Source organism: Tamandua tetradactyla, chromosome 6 (assembly GCF_023851605.1).
Source record: "Tamandua tetradactyla isolate mTamTet1 chromosome 6, mTamTet1.pri, whole genome shotgun sequence".
Lineage (NCBI taxonomy): Eukaryota > Metazoa > Chordata > Mammalia > Pilosa > Myrmecophagidae > Tamandua > Tamandua tetradactyla.
The window spans coordinates 55,259,309-55,281,070 of record NC_135332.1 but is presented as its reverse complement, the minus strand read 5'-3'; the positions used below and the strand labels follow the sequence as shown (position 1 = coordinate 55,281,070).

Sequence of the window (21,762 nt, the reverse complement as noted above, 5' to 3'; positions counted from 1 at the left end):
TAATGTGCATTTTTCTGGGGAGACTCATCATTCCTTCTCTACCCCCTCAGAAAAAAAAAAGTTAAGAAACATGTATTTGAAGGAAATCATAGTGAATCTTCGTTGAAATCATCTTCATTCCATATCTTTCTTCGTAAAATAGAGGCAGTAACTTATTTTTCATTCATTGATGGCTACTAGCTCTAAGAGTCCGGGAACCCAAAACCGCTTTTCAAAGTATTGAAAAGCGTCCACATTTGCAAGTGAAAGTAGAGAACTAATAAGGTAGTGACCACATGAGGGTGTGGTGATAATTGGGGAAATTACCTATGATACAGGATTACAGGCAGGCTGGTGACTAGAACGCCCCACCACCTGTGGGCGCGCGCCCTTTGCCCCTTAGGTGTCTGGGCAATGGGAAAATGGAGGGAAGACAATGGAGGCAGGGGTCGGAGACCTCGGAAAGTAAACGTGGGTAGAAGCGAGTCGAGGAACCACGCGTGGGCGCGGCGGCGGCATCCACCGGAAGACGATCCTTCCCGGCGCGCCTTGCGCACAGCATCCTGGGAGCCGCAGACAACTGACTTTAATGCGTACCAGGTTGCGGCGGAGGCGGCCAGCTTGCCGGCTCGCCTGTTGGGGGTGTAGTGTTGCGACACGCTGACATGACGAGAAGACACACTTCTTAACGTACCACGACCCTTAAACCTCTCATCTCCTCACCCTTTCACTGTTTCGCGCTCTCTGGAGAGGCCCGCCTCTTCTCCTCAGCCGCACCACCCAGAGCCCTCCATGCGCTCAAGACCCGCCTCTTACGGAAGCCGAGGAGGAGGGGCTGAATCCGGAAGAAAAACAATTTTGCGAGCGTTGTCCGGGACTTACCGTCTGAGGGGTTGAACCTGACAGGACTGGCTGGGGTGGGGAGACGGGATCCTGCCGGGCCACTGCGTGGGTACGATGGCGGCTGTGGACCTCCAGAAGCCAACCGAGTCTAGCGACAGGAAACTCAGGTGAGGAAGACTGCTGCGAGGGTCACTTCCTCGACCCAGTCGGGGGTGCAGTTCTGGGGGCGGAAACAGTATGGGAGGGAAAGGGCCATGCCTACATGCCTGCCTCTGGTTCAGACACTGCCTCATCCAAGCAGCTTCCCACCCAATTCCCCTTCGGGTAAAATGGCCCCCCAGATTCTCCCAGGCCAATGTCGAAGAGCTTATATGTTGAGCCAACGCCCCACACACCTTTTAAATTCAGGCCGCCAACCCCTATCCTGTTGGGGCGCCCAGGCAGGTGTCCCAGTTGGCCTTTAGAGGATCGGCAGCCGTGTTGGGCTGTTTGGACTTAAAGACAATAAGGTAATCCCCTTATTAGAACAGAAATTGTCCCTACTTTTGATCAGCAGATACGTCATGGGGTCTGCCTGATCCCGTTGTGACCTCCTAAGATCCAAAATCAGATTTAGATAAGATTCTTTAGTGAAGTGACATAGCTTGGTCCCATTTCTGCTCTTTAAAGGAACAACATTAATCACCATCTTAGTGCAGATCACGATGAAAGGATTTGCTGCTAAATCCTGGGACCTGAAAGTAGGGGCAAAATCTCCTATTTTTGCCCTTCAACCAGTAAGAGTAAGCTCTTGGGAAAACAGACTTTGAGTAAAAGGACTGCCCTCCTTAATCTGCTGTTGGACAGCAGGGGGAGATCATAAACAAATGAAGCACTTAGTCTCTGGCAGAGTGCCTAGGAAGGTGGGTTTTGTTCTGTTTATTTATATTCTTAGGGTGGGACAGGAAGTTGCTTTAAAAAGGCCAAGGATTTCTTCAAGTCATGCTTTCTAGAACATGGGTCTCCAAGAATAAGATCTGATGGAAAAGAGATGTCCAAAATGCAGTGGAGAACATCCTTCCTTTTCTCCCCCTCTCTCACCCTTTTGTGTTCTCCCATTATAGTTCTTCGGCTGCTGTAGGTACTCTTCTTTATGGTGTGGACATTCTAGGAATTAGGCATGGCTTGGTGGCACTTCTTGGTTTGGACAGTGTTTGCAAGCTCTGCTTGCTTAGTTTCAGCTCAGTCTGGGCTTCTTTGTGTTTCTGGAACAATTTAGTTAAAGAGAACTCCAAGTCTCTTCTTATGCTGACCTTCTTAAAGAATCCGGTGTTATTGAAAGCTGCTGATTTAGTGCTGTTGCTTCCCTAGGGCTTATTTGAGGGTGAATGTTATCGAGCTCATTATTTTTCCCCAAAGATGGTAGCCTCTTAAGAGATAGGACAAGAAACCTGTTCCTTAGGCTTCCTGAAGTGCTTTTCAGAATTGGTTGTGGTCTAGGATTCTGTTAGGAAAGAGTGAGAGAGGGTATGTGGGTGGTAGCTGTTCATTTTGAAATTTCCCTGTGGCTGACCTGCTGAGGCCTCTCACAAGGTGATAATTGGACCCTTGAGATCTCTCTGATGGTCTCAGAAACACACACACACACACATACACCTCCTTGAGAAAGGAGGTGGGGAAATTGCTTATCATGCCATAGATGATTGCTGAGGTTTGGGTAGCTGTTGGAATTCCTGGATATCCAGCCTATCCCTACCCCTTTCCTTGCCTGACCCAGAAACTTTTGGGTTCCCTTTAGCATTTCTACTTGTGTAAGGAACACCAGTCCTGCCAGGTGTGGACAGCTGTGGGCTTGCTTGGAGAAACTAATCCAGGGTGGGGATTTCCTGCTTCAGGGGACAAGGGTGCAGATGAAGGAGTTCAGATGCAGAAATTCTTATTTCCCATTATGAATGCATTCTGTTGTGGTGCTAACATTAGCAGGCCTAGACTCCTATCCATTAACTGGACAAGGTTTTCTTCTTCCTCCACGACTAACTTTTCATCCTTTCCACAGCATACATGTTGTGACATGGAATATAGCCTCTGCAGCACCTCCTTCCGACCTCAGTGACCTGCTTCAGCTGAATAACCACAACCTGAATCTGGACATATATATTATTGGGTAGGTGTCTGCAGGTCCCTATCACCCATCCCTGAGATCAGGTAAATCTGTGCAGTCTTACGTTGTCCTTGTGGGGAACCACTGTAACTTGCCCTCCCTCTTTCTGGAATCTGAAGGCTAGGAGCTTTCAACCTACATGGGCCCGGTCCCGTGTCTCTTGTCCTGAATTAGCGTTGGTAAGCAGTTGAAGACCGACAGCCAGGGGAGGGAGCAATTGTCATCAGAACCATGACTTAAAAGTCTGGTGAGGGTAATACTAAGCATCTGTGGGAGAGGTGGTCCCCTCCAGGCCAGGGGTAGAACCTCTGACCTGGGATGGTCAGTTTGCAGGAAATGAACTGTGGGATCATGAGCCTTCTTTCTGACACTGCCTTTGAAGACCCATGGAGCAGTTTCTTCATGGATGTGCTTTCCCCTCTGAGCTTCATCAAGGTAACTCACAAGTTCATGGGTGATTGAGAAATGTGTCCTACCTCTTGTCACTAACCCCCAGTTGTTTGATTGGATGTATTCCTCTTATTCTCACTCAGGCTTTCATTCTGTTTCCCTTTCATTTAAAGGTTTAAGCTCCAGCTGCACCTGGCTCCCTGGAGCTCCTGCTTGCCTTGTTGCTTTCCAAAGGTAGCTGGAGCTGGGCTGGGACCCCAGGGGTTAGTTTAACACCCTGATATTTTTCAGATTGGATGAATTCTCTAGGGAAGGTGCAGCAGGGCTTATTAATTCCACAGTGCTTACCCTACCCCCAGCTTGCTCACACACCCAGCCTGAAATCCCTGAGTGTAATAAATAATCACTACCTTTTGTCAAGTGCTTACTTTGTGTTAAGCATTATTAATAAGCTCTTTATATAGCCACTTGAAATATGAATATTTTACAGCTAAAATCAAGGTTCAGAGAGGTTGAATCAGGCTATCTGGAATTTGAATTCAGATTTTTCAAACTTTGTGAATACTAGGCACTTTGCGTTACTGCTGTATTGGCTCTAAGACCAGGGGGGACCCCATAACTAGCCTGTTGGTATTAGAGTGTCCTCTGATCATAGAGGTTATGTACCTCAAATTCCCAGAGTCTGGGATTTGGGGAGGGAGGGAGTTGGGGAGGAAAAGGTTCTCAGGCTAAGGGACCAGTATACTTTGGGGGAATCTTTAGACTCTAGAACCCACAAGAAGACTCTGGGTTGATAGAGCTTCACCTTGTTTATGCCCTGCACACATGAGGGGTGAAACACACTCCCATTCAGAGCACCTTGTGCTATGCTTCTTGGAAATAACAGAATTCCTTCCTTTCCCTTCCCTAAATGACTGGGTTTCTTTTAACTCATACAGAATAATTCTATTATCCTAGTTAGCCTAAGAGTGCTGGGGCAAATGCTCTGTGCCCTTCTGTGAATACAGGTTTAGTCCTGCTGTTCAGGCTAGAAAAGTCTGCCCCTGAGCCCTTGGCTCCCTTCTCTCTCACCACCCATTCCCTTCCCAAAGCTGCAGGCCCCCTTGTGCTTCAGCTCACTGGCAGATGATTGGTAGAATGGATCTGAGCCAAGGAAATTAGCTCAGCTTGTGGCAGGGATGCAAGCCATTCTACCCATGCAGGCTCCTGAAGTTGGGAGGCCAGCCTTACATCCTGGAATCTAAAGCGGATAACCTTCTTTCCCCTAGCCAAGAGCTATGGTAGAGAGGAGAGCCCTGTTTGTAGCCTGTTCCTTGGGTGGGGTTTGCCAGCCATAGGTGAGAAGACTCAGGCTATCCCCTTTGCTTGCTCCAGGACTCCCAGCTACCTCCCCCTAATCCCTTCCTTAGCTCCGCCTCTTCATTTCCTTTTCCCCTAGAAGTCTCCTGCCTTTCCCCAAAGTCCTTCCCTTTCTCTCACTCTAACTCTGCCCTTCCCTGACCCCATCCTCCACCCCCACTTCCCTACTCCTTTACAAAGTGGACTGGTGCCTTTGTGGAGGAGCGCGGTAACCCTTAATGAGGATTAAGCTTGAAACTTGCAGAATTTTTATCAGTTTCCTGGCTCATGTCCTGACCCTGGGAGTCAACCCCTCACATTCCATACCTACCTCACTTCCCTTGTCATATATGGGTGGAATGGGAGGGAGAGAGAACACTGGGAAGGAAAGATTGAGAATATAGTTTCAATAATCTCTGTCCAACGCCTCCCTTCCTCAGTCCTGCGTTTGGGGTTCCCCCTACTTTGACTCTTCTGCTGTGCCAGAGCTCCCTGGCCTGTGGGATCAAGTTTCATAATTCCTGGAAGGCCTAGTACACATTCCCCACCCGGGGATTTCCTCCTTGGCCTCTGCACCTCATGCTCCGGAAACGGCTACTCAAGTGGTGGACACACACAGCCTGATCCTGAGAAAGAGGATCACTGCCACAGCCTGTTCCCACCCAAGCCCCCACAGGCTCAGATCATGGGAACTGTCAGTCCTAATCCTTCGATGTTACTATCCAGGTAGTCCTTCCAGTTCCTTAACCTTCCTAAGCTTCTTCTGTTCCCCCACCTGGAGAGCGGAGGCGGTGGTTACTTACAGGGTGTGAGAATTAGCTGAGGTAGCGTTTGCAAAGTATTCCAATAGATGTGGCTGGTCTCCCCAACCTGTGCGCCTGTGTCCTCTGTACTCATTGTCCTTCCCTCTATGTTTTCTTCATGGACATCCACCTGCCCACAGGCTGTAGTTATGAGAGTGGAGGGGCATTTGTTTAACTTTTAATTGAGGCATAACGTGTACAGGAAAATGTGTAATATTAAATGTATAGTTTGGTGTATTTTTACATATATATACACCATCTTAACTATCAAGTCAAATCAAGGTATAGAAGGCTCTCTCATATTCCTTCCCTGCATTTACTTTTAAGATAATAGCTGCCAATTAATCTACAACATCTATGAGATAAATGTTATTCCTGTTCTATCAATGAGAAAATAAACTGAGACTTGCCCAGTATCTAATACTAAGAGTCAGAACCAGGATCTGAACCCACATTTGGCTAACATCAAAGCTAGTGCCCCTCGCCACTACTGTTGTAGCCACATTCTTCTTTAAGGCCCTGGCCAGCAGGGCTGGCAGCCCAAGTGCAGAGTATCTTAGGAGGAGAGTCAGTGAGAGGACCCCCATAAGCTGGCGTGGGACTGGGACTGACCCGGGGCGAAAACTGAAACCTGCTTACTTCATCATTTAGCAGCTGAGAGGAGAGAAGCTCTTGAGACTCAAACCATAGACCTCAGGGCTGGACATTGCGTGTATCTCAGGACTCTCTAGAGCCCCTAGCACAGGGTCTGGCAGAGACTAAATGAATCACCATTGTCTTTTTTACCTGCAGGTCTCTTGTGTCCGTATGCAGGGGCTCCTCTTACTAGTCTTTACCAAGCATCAGCATTTACCCTTTATCCAGATCCTCTGTACCAAATCCACCCCCACTGGCCTCTTCGGGTACTGGGTAAGAACTGAGCTGTTGACTCATGAGCTGGTAAGGTCTCTTTTCACTTGGCTTCGAAGGTCTTGAAGACTTAAAACCAGGCAAATGAAAAGGAATGAAATTAATCTTAGCATTCTGTCTAAGCCTGTGTCCTCTACTCGTTGTCCTGCCTTAGAGGGTCTTCATATCCCTGAGTGGGGGATGGTCTCTGGATGGAGAGATTACCCTGGGAAACTGAATATCTAGCCCTGTGGGATGCAGTGGGGAGGTGAAACTGTCTCCCTTCAAGCCCAGAAAAGAGGGGTGTGTCCAACCCAGAGCACCTTCCCACCCTTCTAACCACCTGTCCTACCAGGGAAACAAAGGAGGTGTCAACATCTGCCTGAAGCTTTACGGATACTATGTCAGCATCATCAACTGCCACCTGCCCCCCCATTTGACCAACAATGACCAGCGGCTGGAACACTTTGACCGGATCCTAGAGATGCAGAATTTCGAGGGGCACGATATCCCCAACATCCTGGACCACGAGTGAGCATGGTGCTACAAATGCACACTTTCCTCTCCCACATGCCACTCCAGGCTAGCATCCTCTGCCTGGTCACTGCTCCCCATCCATAGTCAGTTTATGCCCATCCATAGTCAGTTTATGTTCCTTCTCCCTCCTGCTCCCAGCCCCTTCCCTGACGCTGCATCTGCTCTCCTATCTAACATTGCCTGCTTGAGGTTTGGAGACCACTCTGTTCCTCTAGCCCCTCTGTCCTAGTTAGAAGCTCAGCACTTCTGAAGATCACAGGTCAAGAATCTTGTGGTTTCTGAGGTCACTGCAGGACTGTTTCTTAGCCTTTCCTTTCTTAGTTGAGGGAGAAAGAGAAAGGGGTAGAGCTTGCTCCGTATATGCCACATGCTCCTCTGAGATGGTCTCTTTAGCTTGTCTTTACCTGATCTCCTAGCATCTGACTTTTCACCTGCCCTTGGAGCTTTTCATTCCCCATAGCCCCTGGGTTTAGTAGGCCTGGCCACTACTTGCTCCTCCCTTCCCCTCTGACTTCACAAACCCTCAGGCTGCCCTCCTTTCTTTCTAAAGCCTCATTCTCTGGTTCGGAGACATGAACTTCCGGATTGAGGACTTTGGGTTGCACTTTGTTCGGGAATCCATAAAAAGTCGGTGCTACAGTGACCTGTGGGAGAAGGATCAGGTATCAAGTGAGGGAAGGGTCCCCAGGGGTAATCTAAGCCCATGGTGGAGATCCAACATGAAGTGTGAGGAGAGTTGCTCAGATTTCCTAATGGCTGTTCTCCATCCCCAGACCTCAGAAGTCCATGTTCCTGGGGAAGGAGTATATAGGGCTTCACACCTGGGGTTGGGGCAACCAGTTCCTTTAGTGCCTGCCCCATACCTGGAGAAGGTGGGGTGCAGCCACTGGGTGTGCTTTGGATTAGGTAGTGCTAGAGGCATTTGTATCCCTACCTTCTGATCCTTCTGCCTCCCTGCCTTCAAGCAGCCCACTGCCAAGTTCTAGAACTGTTGAGGAGCCTTTCCCTGTCATCTTTCCCATCCTCAGGCTTGTTTGTCTCCTGAAGGACAAGATACCACCCCTTTGGGGGACCCTGGCTATCCCAGCATCCCCTTTGACACATGTCCACTAGTGGCCCCCAGGGAGATGGAATTCAAATCCTGGTCCCTATAGTCCAAGGACTGGAAAGTGGCAGGCAACTGCCTCCCCTAGGATTGTGGGGTAAAGTTTCCAAAAGGATTTAGCTGCTCTCCTGGGCAGAAGGGGGCAGGGATGGGGAATGGATGAGATTACTCTCGGGGTATTGAAGAAGTGGAGTTGTGCTTCTTGACTCTTACCCCACTTCTGATGGCATCCCTTGTTTAGAGAGCAGTGCTGGGCCATTGGGTTGGGATTTTTGGGAGATGGGGAACCGTGCCTTTTTCTACAGCTCAGGATTTCCAAGACACGTGACCCTCTGCTCCGGGAGTTTCAGGAAGGCCTCCTGCTCTTCCCACCCACGTACAAGTTTGATAGGCACTCCAACAACTATGATACCAGGTGAGAAGGCCCCACGGGGAGAGGGCCAGTCTTCCATGGATCTGGAATTAGTCTCTGGGGAGGAAATAGATGTGCTTAAGATGAGGGGCCAGGAGGCTTAGAAGCTCAGATTGTGCTGGATCCTAGTGGCAGTGGGAGATGCCTCAGAATAGAAGTGTCAGGGAAGCAGGAATAGAAACAGCCATCAGCTCTTAGGAGCACTGGCTGTGGGAGCTGACCCAGATTGTCCTCAGAACTGGAAGGCAGGGGAGCCAGTACTATCAAACATATGGCAGAAGGGGCCAGGTAGGGCCAGAGGAGGGGATGAAGGTAGTTGAATCCTAACTTGGAGGGTCTCTATTTAGGCATTTGGGAACCACTTCTCCTACTTCCAGTCTAGGCAGAAAACTTAAGCTCAACCTGTTAATGATTTTAAGTATCCCTGCCCTGGCCTGCCAGTGCTGTGGGAAAATGAAGTAGTAGTTAGAGAAGAGTTTCATGGGGAACAATATAGAGACAGTTCATCTAATAGTTAGAAGCCCAGTTCTGCCCCTCATCAGCTGTTTGACCTTGGACAAAATAATTAAGCCTCAATTTTGTAATCTATAAAATGGGGATGATAACAGTTTTCACTTAATGGAGTTGAGGATTGAATGGCATCTTGCTTGTACTTGACCCAATGTCTGGCACCCAATGTACCTTCAGTGATAACTGCTGTTATGTTATTATTTTTAGAAGCATGTCTTCAGGTGGTAATTTTACTAAACACCCTTCTGAGAAGCTAAGAAGGGCCCAGGTACCCACCAAAACCTGGGGCTTAAACAAAAGGCAAAAGAAGCGCTAGCAAGAGGTGCCTGACTCAAATTAGGGTGAGGGCCATAATTTCTTTGAAGAAATTATGAGTTATGGTACTTTCTGTTTCACTTGGCAGCCCAGGCCTCTGGGTATTTAGGGGGTGAGAAGGTATCTCTGCTATCTGGTTAAGGCAAGGAGTAGAACTACAGGCTCTGTGCTGAAAATGGTATGGCAGGGCCAAAATGTCTCCACCAAGGAAGGGGTAAGGGGGAACCATTTCAGGAGTATGGAGCAAGAAAGGATGGGGTCATGACTAGGGCAGTCCACATAAGAAGAGGCAGTAAACACTAGAGATGGGGCCCAGCCTGGGCAACGAAGCAGGCAGGAAAGGAGGTAAGAGGGCAGGCTCTGGCTGGCCAGCTGGCCCATGTCCACAGCTCCAGGAAGATGGAGAAATCTCAGCACCAGAGCCCACAGAAGAGAGAGAATATGCAGAGAACTTGCCAGTCTCCCCAGCCATCTGTTGGAAATGGGAGTCATCATGGAAGCTGAAAGGCCTTGAAAGGACAGACTTGGGCCATAAAGGCTGGGATCTTCTACCAATTGACGTCTAAACTACTTGCCAGCAAAAAGAAAGTTGGTGACAGGCAGTGTGGCCAGGTATCCCTTTGCCCTGGAGTATGGTAGGGAGACCAAGAGGAAACTGGGCAGTCCTTTCAGACAGCAAGCTGGTCTGGGTTGGAGTTGGCAGGAGCTGACAGTGGGTAGAAGAGCTTGGAGAAGTTGAGACTTCCCCACATGGCTCAGCTGGAGTGGTGGAACATGTTTCTCTATATTCTGTAGCCCTTAATGCATTCCTCTAGACCACAATGCCATAGAATTCACAGCCAGTCTTGCTGGTTGCAACAAAAAGAAAGGCAGGACTAGGACAGCAAATGCTTGCTAAGGAGGAGGCAGAAACTTAACTTCTGCATAATAGCTCACTGTGACTGACATCATTACTGTGTGCCAGGCATTGTGCAAAGGGCTTAATTCCCACCACATTTGGTAGGTTTTATTATTTACTGACTCTACAAATAAGGAAATTGAGTCTCAGGGAGTATCTAAGTAAGATAACAACAGAGTATGTTCAAGCAAGAATCTGAACTCAAGTCAGTATCACTTCAGACAATGAGCTTTACGTATTGTTTCTCCTAGCTTGGAGCCCAGGAAATGAAGGAATGCTTGGGCAGGAACAGGAGACATTATAGGGGGACATCATAACTGAAATATTCCCTGCCAGGGCCAGGGTGCAGAGGCAGCTGGAAGTTACTGCAACATTCAGAGCCTGAGCCCCCATGGGGAACAGAGACATTCCTGTCTAATCATCTTTAAACCCATTTTGAACATATCTGCTAGAAAGCCTTCTCTGATTCTTCTCATCTCACTGCAAGTTCTCATGACATTATGTTGCCTCTAAACCTGTATACACTGTGTTTTCCTTGGTGCTTTTGAGACATAATGTACTTTTCTTGCAGTACTATGAATGCCCAGAGAGCACAGAGTACCCTGATTTATGGCCATCCCTCATATGGGGCACAGTGCTTGGCATGTTTGAATTGGAAACCTGAGAGGACAAAAAGAGAAAACACTGTATTTAAGGAGCAGCCAGTCTAGCAGGGGACTCACCCATGGCAAAGAGATGAAATAAACAGTACCAACCCTAGGAGGTGATCAATAAAAGGTTTCCAAAACCCTGTACGAAAGAACCAAAGGAGATTTCAGTGAAGGATGAGGTGGGCAGCTGAAGCCAGGAGAGTCAGAGTTGTTGTCAAGGGAAGTGCTTTGAATGAGGTAACAGAGTTTGGCAGAATGGAGAAGGGCAGGCATTCCAGTCAGCAGCACTGATGAGAGACACCTTGAATCTGGAGCCTGACCCAGCTAAGAACCTGACCTGTCCCTGCTGTACAAAGGAACTGTGGGTAAATTGTGTGCAGGGCATGGTTATGCAGCTTTGCCTTGCCACTGCAGTGTCCCCATGCCAAGATGTAATGAGAAACGAGGCCAGCTCCATTACAGGGAAGGGTGGAAAGCTTGGAGGCAGGAAATCCTGTTGGAGTCAGGGTTTAGCAATAGGATTTTGTTACAATTGACATTATGAACCCAGTCAATCTCTGCTAAGCAACGAGCAAAGGATACTGTGATTAAGTCAAGACTCAAGCGCCACCTGTGCCCCAGAGACTCGGGTGCCTGGCATGTTAATGCTGGTCCAGAGTTCCTTGAAACACTTAAAAACAGAACCCTTCTACAGGAAGCTAAAGGAAAAAGTACTTTCAGACCCAGAAACTGAGCACATCACCATTGTGGGGTCAGAAAATTGGCTATTTTCTAGACTCTAAGTCAAGAAAATCTTGAAGGTAGAAAGCATATTAACTCCTCTTCAGAAACAGTTCTCATCCTAAATCACAGCCATTCAGCCAAAAAGTATTAGTGAGTCTCCACTCTGGTGATGTGCATGTGAAATGGTTCTTGCTGCTATGAATAGGTTCCAAAATGGGGTAAATTGGAGGAGATGATAGAATACAGCGGAAGAACCCAGTCTTCATAGTCGGCAGACCTGCAAACATCTGGCTTCCACCTGAACAGGGTGGTCTCTTAGCTTCAGTGTCCTGTAGAAGGAGAAAAATGTGACCTGTAATGCAGGATTGCTGGAAGGATTAGCATAGACTCTAAGACACCTGTTCCAGTGCCTGACACACCTTTTGAAAGGACCCAGTTTTTAGCTATTGTCATTAGAAATGGTGAAGTAGGAGAACATGCATAAAATTTAATTTATAATCATGTATCTTTGCTCATTTGTCTTTTGATTGTCAAACATAAGCTCTCTGAGGGCCTTGTCAATCCTGTTCAGTGTATTCCTGGTTGCCTGGCTTATAATCCAATGCAGATATCTGGTGATGAACCTGGAGCAGGTCATGGGAGAGGAGGAAAGGGTACAGGCTGACTGGTGCTGAGGAGTAAGGAGAGGCAGACTGTGGTCTGGACTTAGGGAAGGATTTCGATAGGACTCCAAGTATGGGTTCTTAACCATAATAGGGAAGTTGGAGAGGGAGAAAGCTTTGAAAGAGAGAATGGTGTATTAGCTTAGGTCATTTCCAAGTTTTAAGCATTGCTAGCCACTAAATGTCCACGGTGAATTCAGTGTCTGTCACCTGCGATAGAAATACCAGATGCAGTTGTTCTCTGAATACCGAAGAGTGATAGGTTGTAAATCACCCAGCAGCCAACAAGCTTTTGGCCTGGTTTGGCCAAAGCTACCACTTCTTGACCACTCCTTTGACACACCTTTATTTAATCCTCACAATTGTTCTTTGAAGTAAGTACTCTTATCACCCCCATCTTACAGTTGAAGAAACTGAGGTTTAGAGAAGTAGAGTCATTTCCCCAAGGCCACATAGGTCTTAATTAAAAGGGCAGAACCTTCTCCAAACTTTTCCCAACTGGTCTCTGAGTTTGCCACGATACCATTCTTCTTCTCCAGTATTCTGTACTGTACTGCTGTTGAAGTGACAAGAGTACATCAGAAATGTTTGTAGAAAACAGTAATTGAATAAAGCAAAAAACAAAAATAGCATTTCAAGCTGATTACAAAGATGTGAAACTGTACATTAAGGTCAAATGGACATTTTTGAGGAGAGTAATTGAGTTCAGGTATTTTTAGTTTGGGTTTTACAAGCAGTTATTGGATACCTACTATGTGTCAGGCTCTGTACCAGCTGAGGGTGCAGTGGAGGCTTTAAAAACCAATCTTTGCCTTCAGAGTTCACACACTAACTGATATGTTGCCTGAGCAAAGAAAAATTACAATATAATGCAGTTGTGTAAATACTGGTATTAACTGCTTTGGGAGCAGAAAGGTGAGGTCAGGGTTGGCTTTATGACTAAAGCAGCATTAGAATTGGGCCTCTCCCAGGTGAGGAAGGGTGTTCCAGGTAACAAAATTGACAGAGCGAAAATCTAGAGGCTTGAAACCCCAACGAAGACCATTCCTCCCAACCCTACAGAACACCTAGGGCTCTATCTGAGATTCTACGAAATACGCTATGATTTCTTTCCAGAAATTGACAACCTCCAGATGGGTTCCTATGCCAGATAAGTCCTGAAACACAGAGGGGCCAGCCTTTCCAGAACATCAACTAGTCCCATCCCCCATCCCATATTAATGACAGCCCTTTCCAACATGAAAAAGTTAGAATGGGCAAAGTCCAAATATCACTAAAGATTGGGAGAAAGATCAAAGCAGAGGGAGAATTTATAACAGAGAAGATAACAAATGAATAGGACTGCTGAATCATTATATTGACATTTCTTTTAGTCTCCAGTGTCTTGGAGCAGCCAAAAGGAAAAACCTAAAATTGTGGAACTGTAACCCATACCAAACTCTGAAATCGGCTATAACTAATTGTTACAATGTAGTTGGAAATTTATTGCTTATTGTATATATGTTCTATTTCACAAAAACGAAATAAATTTAAATGTTTAGAGGCTTGAAAGAGTTGCCAGAGTCGGGTAGGTCTTGGGAAGTGGTGGGAGGTGAGGTAGGACAGGGGGTCAGACTCCTGAGCACCTTGAAAGCCATTCTTGGGCATTTGAACTTTATTCTGGAGCCAATGAAAACTCCTTAAAGTTTTAAGTTAGGGAGTCATCTGGTCAGGCTTTACTATTCTTTGAGTTTAATCAAGAAAGGGGAGCCTATACAGGGAGGAGGAACCCAGAAGCAGAGACTGTCCTCCCCTTCCTTCCACATACATACCCCCTACCAGTTCCAGACTCAGAGCCAGTGGTCTCCATTTTGGTCCCAGAAGGTCTTGAGAGAGAGATCCAGTGCTGCTTGGGCAGGGCTAGATTAGGGATCAGAGACTTGTTTGTCTTCAGGCAACTTCAGACCTAAGAGGAGGAAAGCCCTCTTGCCTCCAGGGGCTGTACAGCCTCTCCTATTCCTGAGGGAAGCTGATAAGTGAACAACGGGCAAGAGACGGTCTCTCGGTCTCTCGGTTGACTCTTGAGGCCAAAGAATCTACTGAGTGCTTACTTGGTACCAGGCATTGTATTGGGCATTTCATTTGCTTTATCTCATCTAACCATTTTAGCAACGCTGTGAGGTAACCACTATTATTATCTCCATTTTACGGATGAGGAAACTAAGGCCTAAGAGATTTGGCATGGTGATTAAGAGTGCATGCTCTCGTCCTGCTACCTGGCCTTGAATCCTGGCTCTACCACTTATTAGTTGTGTGGCTTTGGGAAAGTTACTTCCCCTCTAAACCTCAATTTCTCCACCTGTAAAGAATAATGGTATAATCTCAGGCACGGAGTAAACATGCCATAAATTCTTCCCTTCCCTTTTTTAGTAAGTGGGGAAACAAAGTCAGGCTCAGGTCTGATGCCAATAACTAAATCTTAACTTCTTGGATCTTCTGTTTTGGTTCTAGAAGAAAAGGTTTGAAATGGAATGTTTCTGAGTCACAATTTGATTAATAGAAGTGTAGATGAAACTGAGGGGTCTTGGCTAAGGCTGACAAAGGCCAGCATACCTCTGATTCTAATGGGTGCACTCCTGCCTGCTGCCGTGCTTGTTCTAGCTCTGGCTCATCCTGGCTGCCTAGTAGAATCTACTGTTAGAGGCTTTAGCGAGCTTGGGGGACCTTCCTGCTCTCATGTAGCCTCTTTCTTCCCTTGTTCTTCATCTCTCCCACCCTCAGTGAGAAAAAACGCAAGCCTGCATGGACCGACCGCATCTTGTGGAGGTTAAAGCGGCAGCCCCAGGCTGGCTCCCACACTTCCAACCTGCCAGACTCAGACTCCTACTTCTGCCTGTATCTGAGGAGCTACGTCAGCCACATGATGTACAGCATCAGTGATCATAAGCCTGTCACTGGCACCTTTGACTTGGAGGTGAACTTCTGGGCTGCCTGGCACTTGGCAGAGGAACAGCCATGCTAGGCCACATCCCTAGACCTTCCAGCCCTGGATTCTGATACCAGCTAATCCCCAGGGGAGGCCTGTAGGAGGACATGATGATTGCCTTTCCTCCCAGGTCAGGTATCCCAGCTCTTCTTAGGAGCCGTTGATGGCTCTGTCTCTCAAAAACATGTTCAAACCTTTTGTGAATAGGTTTCCATTTCCTCTTGGTACTCTCCCTTGGGGCTAATGAGTTCCATTACATTTATTACCTACTGTGTGAAGTAGGACTTCCTATTATTTGTCCTAAACTTATCTGGGTCAAGTTTCCAAAGAAGCTAGGAGCTCCCTCCATCCTGTATCTTGCCATCTAATGACCAAGGCAATGTTTGCCTTCACACTCCTGGCTACCCCCTCAGCCTCCACCTTTTCACACTGGTTTTTCTGTCCTCCTGTCGTTGTGCCTTCTACGCTCCTATAACTGCTCTCACCAGAGCACCCTCTTCCCTTGCAAAATGGGATCTGGGCCTTTGGATCAGGAGCCAAGATGCCAAAGAGCAGCTGCCCAGTTTCTTTTTCACTTTTAACATTTTTTATTGTGAGATGTAACATATAAGCAGAGAAGTGATAAATTTCAAAGTACATTTTAACAAGTAGTTATAGAGCAAATTTCAAAGAGTAGAATGGGTTGCAGTTCAACAATTTCAGGTATTTCCTTGTAGCTGTTCTAATACACTAGAGATTAACAAGAAATATCAATATAATGATTCAGTAACACAATCATTTATTAAATCCTGTCTTTCTCTGTTACAACTCCTCCCTCTCATTTGATCCTTCTCCCAGTCTTCAGGGATATTTGGGCAATGACTGTTCTAACTACACCATGTTGAAAAGGGGTATTGACCTTATGAGGTAGGGGAATGCAACTAGTTGATGTTCTTGGGGAGACTGGTGCCTCTGGGTTCCAGGGCTTATCTGGCCTAGGGACAACCTGGAAGTTTTGTGTTTCTAAAAAATGAACTTAGTGAGTGAAATTTTTATAGAGCCTGAGATAGGGTCCTGAGTATTCTTTTAGGGATTTATAGGAATACAGTTGGTTAGGGCTTGGCATACCTTGGCAATTAGCAATATCTAACTGAAGTTTGCATGAGAGTAACCTCCAAAATAGCATCTCAACTCTATTTGAAATCTTGTAGCCACTGATACCTTATTTGGTTACATTTATATCCCCCCCACCATTGGTCAGGTAGACATTGCCAATACCATGATCCTAGGGTCAGGCTCATCCTTGGGAGTCAAGTCCCACATTGTCAGGGAAACTCACACCCCTGCATGTCATGTCCCACATACAGGGAGGGTAATGAGTTAACTTGCAGAATTGGGCTTACAAAGAGAGCAGCCACATTTGAGCAACAAAAAGAGGAGGTGACTCTTAGGCATAATTATAGGTAGACTTAGCTTCCCGTTATAGCAATAAATTTCATAAGCATAAAGCTCAAAATCAAGGGCTTGGCCTACTAACTTGGGAGTTCCTGACGCTTGAGAGAGTATCAGGAATTTCCCAGGTGGTAAAGTTTAATAGTTCCATGTTTTTTCTCCAGTCCCTCAAGGAACTTTGCCAATACTTTTTAAATTATCTGCCCGGTATACTCTTGAATGTGTCAGGGTATCACATTAAGCTATACAGAATTGTAAGCCCTCATTCCCTATTGTAAGCTCTGTATGTTTAGGTTGTTTAAGTGAACTGGTCAGACAGGTTAAGTTAGAGTATATGCTGCAGAAAGTGTTAAGTTTTGGACAAAATAAACATCTCTTCCTTTGGCCTCACACAGAAGGTAAAGTTCTGAAATAAAGACAGTATCATCCTTTATCCTGTATTCTTATTTACCTTAGTCCATACCAGATCATCTTTGTTCTTATTTCTAATTGAAGGCTTATCTTTTTTTCTGCTTAACAGTTGCTGAATAGAGTAATGCTGACTCTAACTCTGAGTCTTAGGTGTCAAACAGCCCAAAGTTCCAGGGAAATAACAGATTATACCCATAGAGCACAGCATCTCAGAATTTAGAAATAACATATAAAGTTCAGGAATAAATGTGGCTGCCATAAAAGCTTACAATCTAGGCCCTAATTTTCTTACACGTATTTTGTAAAAGAGACCATACAATACTTGTCCTTTTGTTCCGGGTGCTGCCCAGCTTCTTAAACCCCTCAGCAACTCCCCCTGCCTCATTTCTCAGAGCATGACTCTCTGCATTACCCACCTCGCTCTCAGCCCTGTCTTCCGTAGCAGGGCCTAGGCACCCTCCAAGAAGCCTTTGGCCTTTTCCCTCTCTGTTTGGGTAGCCAAGTTCTGATGCCCATCCCCTGGGTACACTCCTTCCCCCACTGACCAACATGTTGGAAAGGCATAGTGGAGACAGTCCCCTCAGAGGGAGTGCTGCTATGGGCTTCAACCCCCTACCCACCCCTGTGTGTAGCTGAAGCCATTGGTGTCTACCCCACTGATCACCCTGACACCCGAGGGCCTGTGGACCATGGAGGATGACATGTTGATCAGCTACTCCTTGACCCCGGACTTCCTCAGCAGCCCCTGGGACTGGATTGGACTGTACAAGGTGATGTGGTGGGTGAGCCAGGGAAGTTCAACAGTCCTGCTTTATCCTTCCTGGAGACTCATAGGAGCTGGGCATAGAGACTGAAGAGCTCACCTATGTCAGGGGTGTCTGTCCTCCCTGGGGGTTGGTGCTGAGGGGAGGGTGGAGGCATTACACGCCAGCCAACCCAGAAATAAGACACCCTCTCCCTGTGACCTGCTGTGAGTCCTATGTCCTCCTAACCCACTGACTGCCCTGATCCCCTCTCCCACAGGTGGGGCTGCGGCACATAAATGACTACGTGTCCTATGTCTGGGTCAGGGACAACCAGGTCTCCTTCAGCGATGGGCTGAACCAGGTACGTGCCCCTTTTTTTGAGACAGGTATTTCACATCTCCAGCTTGCGGGCTTGCTTCAGCACTTCAATTTCTGGAAGGAACAGATATCTGGACTGCTTGTCCTTGAGAATTGGGTGGGGCCCAGGATTGTGGAGCTGATTGCATTCCTGTCCATCCCCCGTCCAGGTATACATCAACACCAGGGATGTCCCTGAGACTGAGGATCAGTTTCTCCTGTGTTATTATAGCAGCAATCTGCGATCTGTGGTGGGAATAAGCAAACCCTTCCAGGTAAGACGTGCTGGTGGGGAGAAGAGTAGCAGTATCACAGAGGACTTGAGCCCATCATGGGGAACTCCAAGGCCATGGGCCTAGGAGTCAGCTGGTATGCCAGGGAGTGATGGAAACACATGGAGAAGGCCTGCTCTTCCGCCTTCTGCTCACTACCTGTTTTATCCCTGCAGATCCTGCCCCACTCCTTTTTTGGGGAAGACTCACTGGGTGAATCCCAACCACGATTCTGAGCCAGGATAAGAGTGAATCCAGGGCAGAGGCCAGAGCTGGCAGCCAGCTTTGGTTTACAACTGCCAGGAATGCTGGAAGCCCAGCTGGGCTCCTGAGGAGGCAGCCAAGCACCTTCTACATACCCACCTCCCAGAGTGAGCTCTGTCCTGCCTCTTTGCTCTCTCCAGTCCAGATCTCTAGCATTTGCCACTTAAATACAGACTTTTGTTGCTGAGACATGAGTGAAATCAGCTAGTTTGTCAACAATGAAGATTTGAAGACAGTCCACAAGACATGGGAAGACCCTCAGCCTGCATCTTAACATCCCCCTCCCCCACTTCCAGTCTTGCCCAAGCAGGCCTGCCAGGCACATGCCCCATCTGGCACGGGCCTGCATTCTTGTCACGCTGTCCTGGGCTTCAGGCTGCCTGAGAGGGGGAGATGCTCACATTTGTACAGGCTCCATGGACTGGTTGGCACAGACAGCATCGGATTTCAGGAGTCTGAGCATCTCATTGCTTATCCCCTGAGGAATGGGCCGAGGGTCTGGACTCCCTGCTTTCAGTAGGAGCAGTATGGCTAAATAGGTGGAATGGAGGGGTCTTTCTACACAGGCTGTTACGTAAATTTGTGAGCAGACTCATGAAGATTCTAATGTCATTACAAGCCCCTCCCCCTGCTCCCTTGTATGGAATCTGACCTAGAAGTTCCAGAGCCTAAGCAGAGAGAATTGGAAAGGACGCAGGTTGGTTTCTGCTGGTTGGTCAAGCTCCATGCCTCCACCCTTCCTTCTTGTGAGGGGTGGGCAGGTGGTAGGAGAGCTGTGGCCACAGAATTTTGCAGGGCCCCACCCTTTCCAGGAATCATTTGACCAGAAACAGCATTTTTCTTTGGACCCCCTGGAACTTGGAAGTGGATCCAGGAAGAGAAGAGAGCCAGGATTGGGGCATTTGGGAGGATCTGACCCTGGGTGACTTCCAGGAGCTTTCCTCAGGAGCTGTGTGGATACGGCCTGGCCCTGCTTCTACCACATGCCTCTGGCCAGTGGTGACTCAGTGGCCCTTTTGCCAGAAGAAAACACCTCAGGGATCATGCTCTGTGACTGGCATGTCCATCCTGCATCCTAGGTTGAGGGGTCACCTCACTAGCTCTGTGTTCTATACTCCATCCTACAAGTCATGAGTATCAAGAACTGTCCCCCTTTCTAGCAGGCTATGGCTGTCTGTTTTGTGTTGGTTATATTGGGGGATAATTACAAACATGGCTTTTACACTTGTGTGTGACCCCCTTGTGATAGGGGTTGGGGGTTGGAGGCTAGAGGGCACTTGGGTGGTGGGCTCAGGACTCTTGCTAGACTCCAGGGACAAGAGCCCTGTGGATCCAGACTCAACTTTCTATGTCTGAGGTTGGCAGATATGACACAGGTGGGAATGAGATGAGACTCTAGGGTGGTGGCCCAGAGGGACATGCCACCAATTCTTAAATAGACTGCATTTCTAGAAACTAAGAGTTCTCAGGGAAAAGGTGCTTAATGTGCTCTTATCCTCTACCCACTCACACCCTAGTCTTGAACCTTGTTCCTGGGCTAAGCTGGCCAAAAGATCACTGTCTTTTCTCAGGTGTTCTTCCACTGAGTATTCCCTTGTGGTAGCTTCTAGGTGTGCACATACCTGAGGTAGCCCAGGGCCCTGACCACACACACATACACGCACTGCCTCACCTCATTTCTTTCCACATGCACAACCATTACGGGGAAACCAAGGCTCAGAAAAAGTGGTGTGCACCCTCCAAAGTTTCACCATTGGCCGTGGTACCATGGCTGGAGCAGAAGCCATGGGAATGGAGTCAGGAGACCTGGATTCAAATTAGAGTTTCATTGCTACAAAAATAAATGATTCTTAGTTGTCTGTAAAGTACGAATAACGTACCTATTCACAAAATTATTGTGACAGCAATTTTTGCAAAAACAAAACACCCAACATACTCACCTCCCCTTCGTAAACTCTTACGAGATTCCATTCTAATGAATAAACCCTTGGGCTCCTCCTGCCTGGGGAGCATGCTCCTCTCCTCCCATTTCCCTCTCTCCCGGTACTGCCCTTCAGTCCTTCCCATACCCCTACCCCTGCCTCCTGTTGCAGGGCCCCTCCTGGCCCTGGGAGGGGTGAATCCAGCAGTGATTGAGAGGCGGGAAAGGGAAGGGGGAGTGCTCTCCCTCCTTTTGGCCCCAGTCAGGATATGGCAGCTCTGGGCCCAGCCCTGATGCTGGGTGGAAACAGGAAATATGTGAGACTTGGTGTGTGCTGGGTCTCTGTGCCTGGCTCCATGGCTGATAAGGGCCATTGTGTGACTGCCGGGGATGAACCTGCCCTGGATAGATGTGCTTCCCGGAGGAAGGAAGCTTTGCCGGACTTTCCTGGGCGGAGGAAGTTGTAGGGAGGGAAAGGAAAGATGCCTGGGGGAAGGTGCCTGCCTGTGAGACTGCCAAGACCAGCACAGGCCCACTGGACTCCAGCCCCGCCCATACCAGCCTCTCCCTCTAGAAAGGTCAGTTTCACCCATCCACTTCCCCTTTCTCACTTTCTGTAAGGAATGGCTGAAGACCCAAGGGCTTCTTAGTCCCAGGCCAAGAAAGTGTCAGTTGTGATTTAGCAACAAGTTAGTAAAACAAGAATGTTAGGGGTGGGGGACATCTAATTGACGAGAAGCAAACAAGGCTAGAAGTTGCCCACTCCCAGGGAACACAGGAATCAGCCTCACAAGTGTTGGGGCTTGAGAGGAAAGGAAGAGGGGTGGGTAAGACAGACTGCCTCATAGCACCCTCCTGCCTCACAACCAAGCCCCTCTCTTCCACATAGCCAGCTTTCAGCAGCGGGGCCTTTCAAACTCAAGGGGCAAACCTGTTGCTGTGGGAGGCAGGCAAGTTGAGGGAACAAGGAGGAGAGGCGGGCGCCCCTTGGCTTAAGGAAGGATGTGAGTCCTAACATAGGGAGTGATCACTGTGCTCTCCAACTAAGACCAAAGAGATTCCATAGAGCTGCTGGAAGAAAAACTTCTCTACCCTTTGACCTGGAGCCCAGGGTCCCCCAGGGTGGCTGTATTAGCTCCTCTAGTTACCTGGGACGACAAGCATTTCCTCCATCCCTCAGCCCCTCCCCTTCCTGTCCCAAG

The 21,762-nt window shown here is 47.8% G+C and overlaps 1 protein-coding gene across 2 annotated transcripts; it reads left to right on the top strand.

The window, feature by feature from the left end:
• The first annotated feature begins 28 nt into the window (after nucleotides 1-28).
• INPP5K (inositol polyphosphate-5-phosphatase K) lies at nucleotides 29-19,861 on the top strand. 2 transcript variants are annotated; one of them, XM_077165468.1, is made up of 12 exons: nucleotides 29-989; nucleotides 2,858-2,965; nucleotides 3,289-3,397; nucleotides 6,286-6,402; nucleotides 6,737-6,912; nucleotides 7,469-7,580; nucleotides 8,329-8,438; nucleotides 14,954-15,146; nucleotides 17,633-17,770; nucleotides 18,024-18,107; nucleotides 18,274-18,378; nucleotides 18,552-19,861. In XM_077165468.1, exons 1-12 carry the CDS (start codon nucleotides 937-939, stop codon nucleotides 18,609-18,611), a joined length of 1,365 nt encoding a protein of 454 aa, XP_077021583.1. In that variant the 5' UTR covers nucleotides 29-936; the 3' UTR covers nucleotides 18,612-19,861. The 2 variants fall into 2 exon arrangements, with proteins under 2 accessions (XP_077021583.1, XP_077021584.1); XM_077165469.1 differs by lacking the exon at nucleotides 29-989 and having other exon boundaries at nucleotides 2,855-2,965; nucleotides 3,296-3,397.
• Nucleotides 19,862-21,762: the final 1,901 nt, after the last annotated feature.

What these genes read in the sequence shown, in the direction of transcription:
- INPP5K (XM_077165468.1), top strand. Translation starts at nt 937, where the DNA reads ATGGCGGCTGTGGACCTCCAGAAGCCAACCGAGTCTAGCGACAGGAAA. An exon ending in CCCCTCTGAGCTTCATCAAG is followed by an intron (nt 3,398 to 6,285) that starts GTAACTCACAAG and finishes TTTTACCTGCAG; the next exon opens with GTCTCTTGTGTCCGTATGCA. An exon ending in ACCTGTGGGAGAAGGATCAG is followed by an intron (nt 7,581 to 8,328) that starts GTATCAAGTGAG and finishes CTTTTTCTACAG; the next exon opens with CTCAGGATTTCCAAGACACG.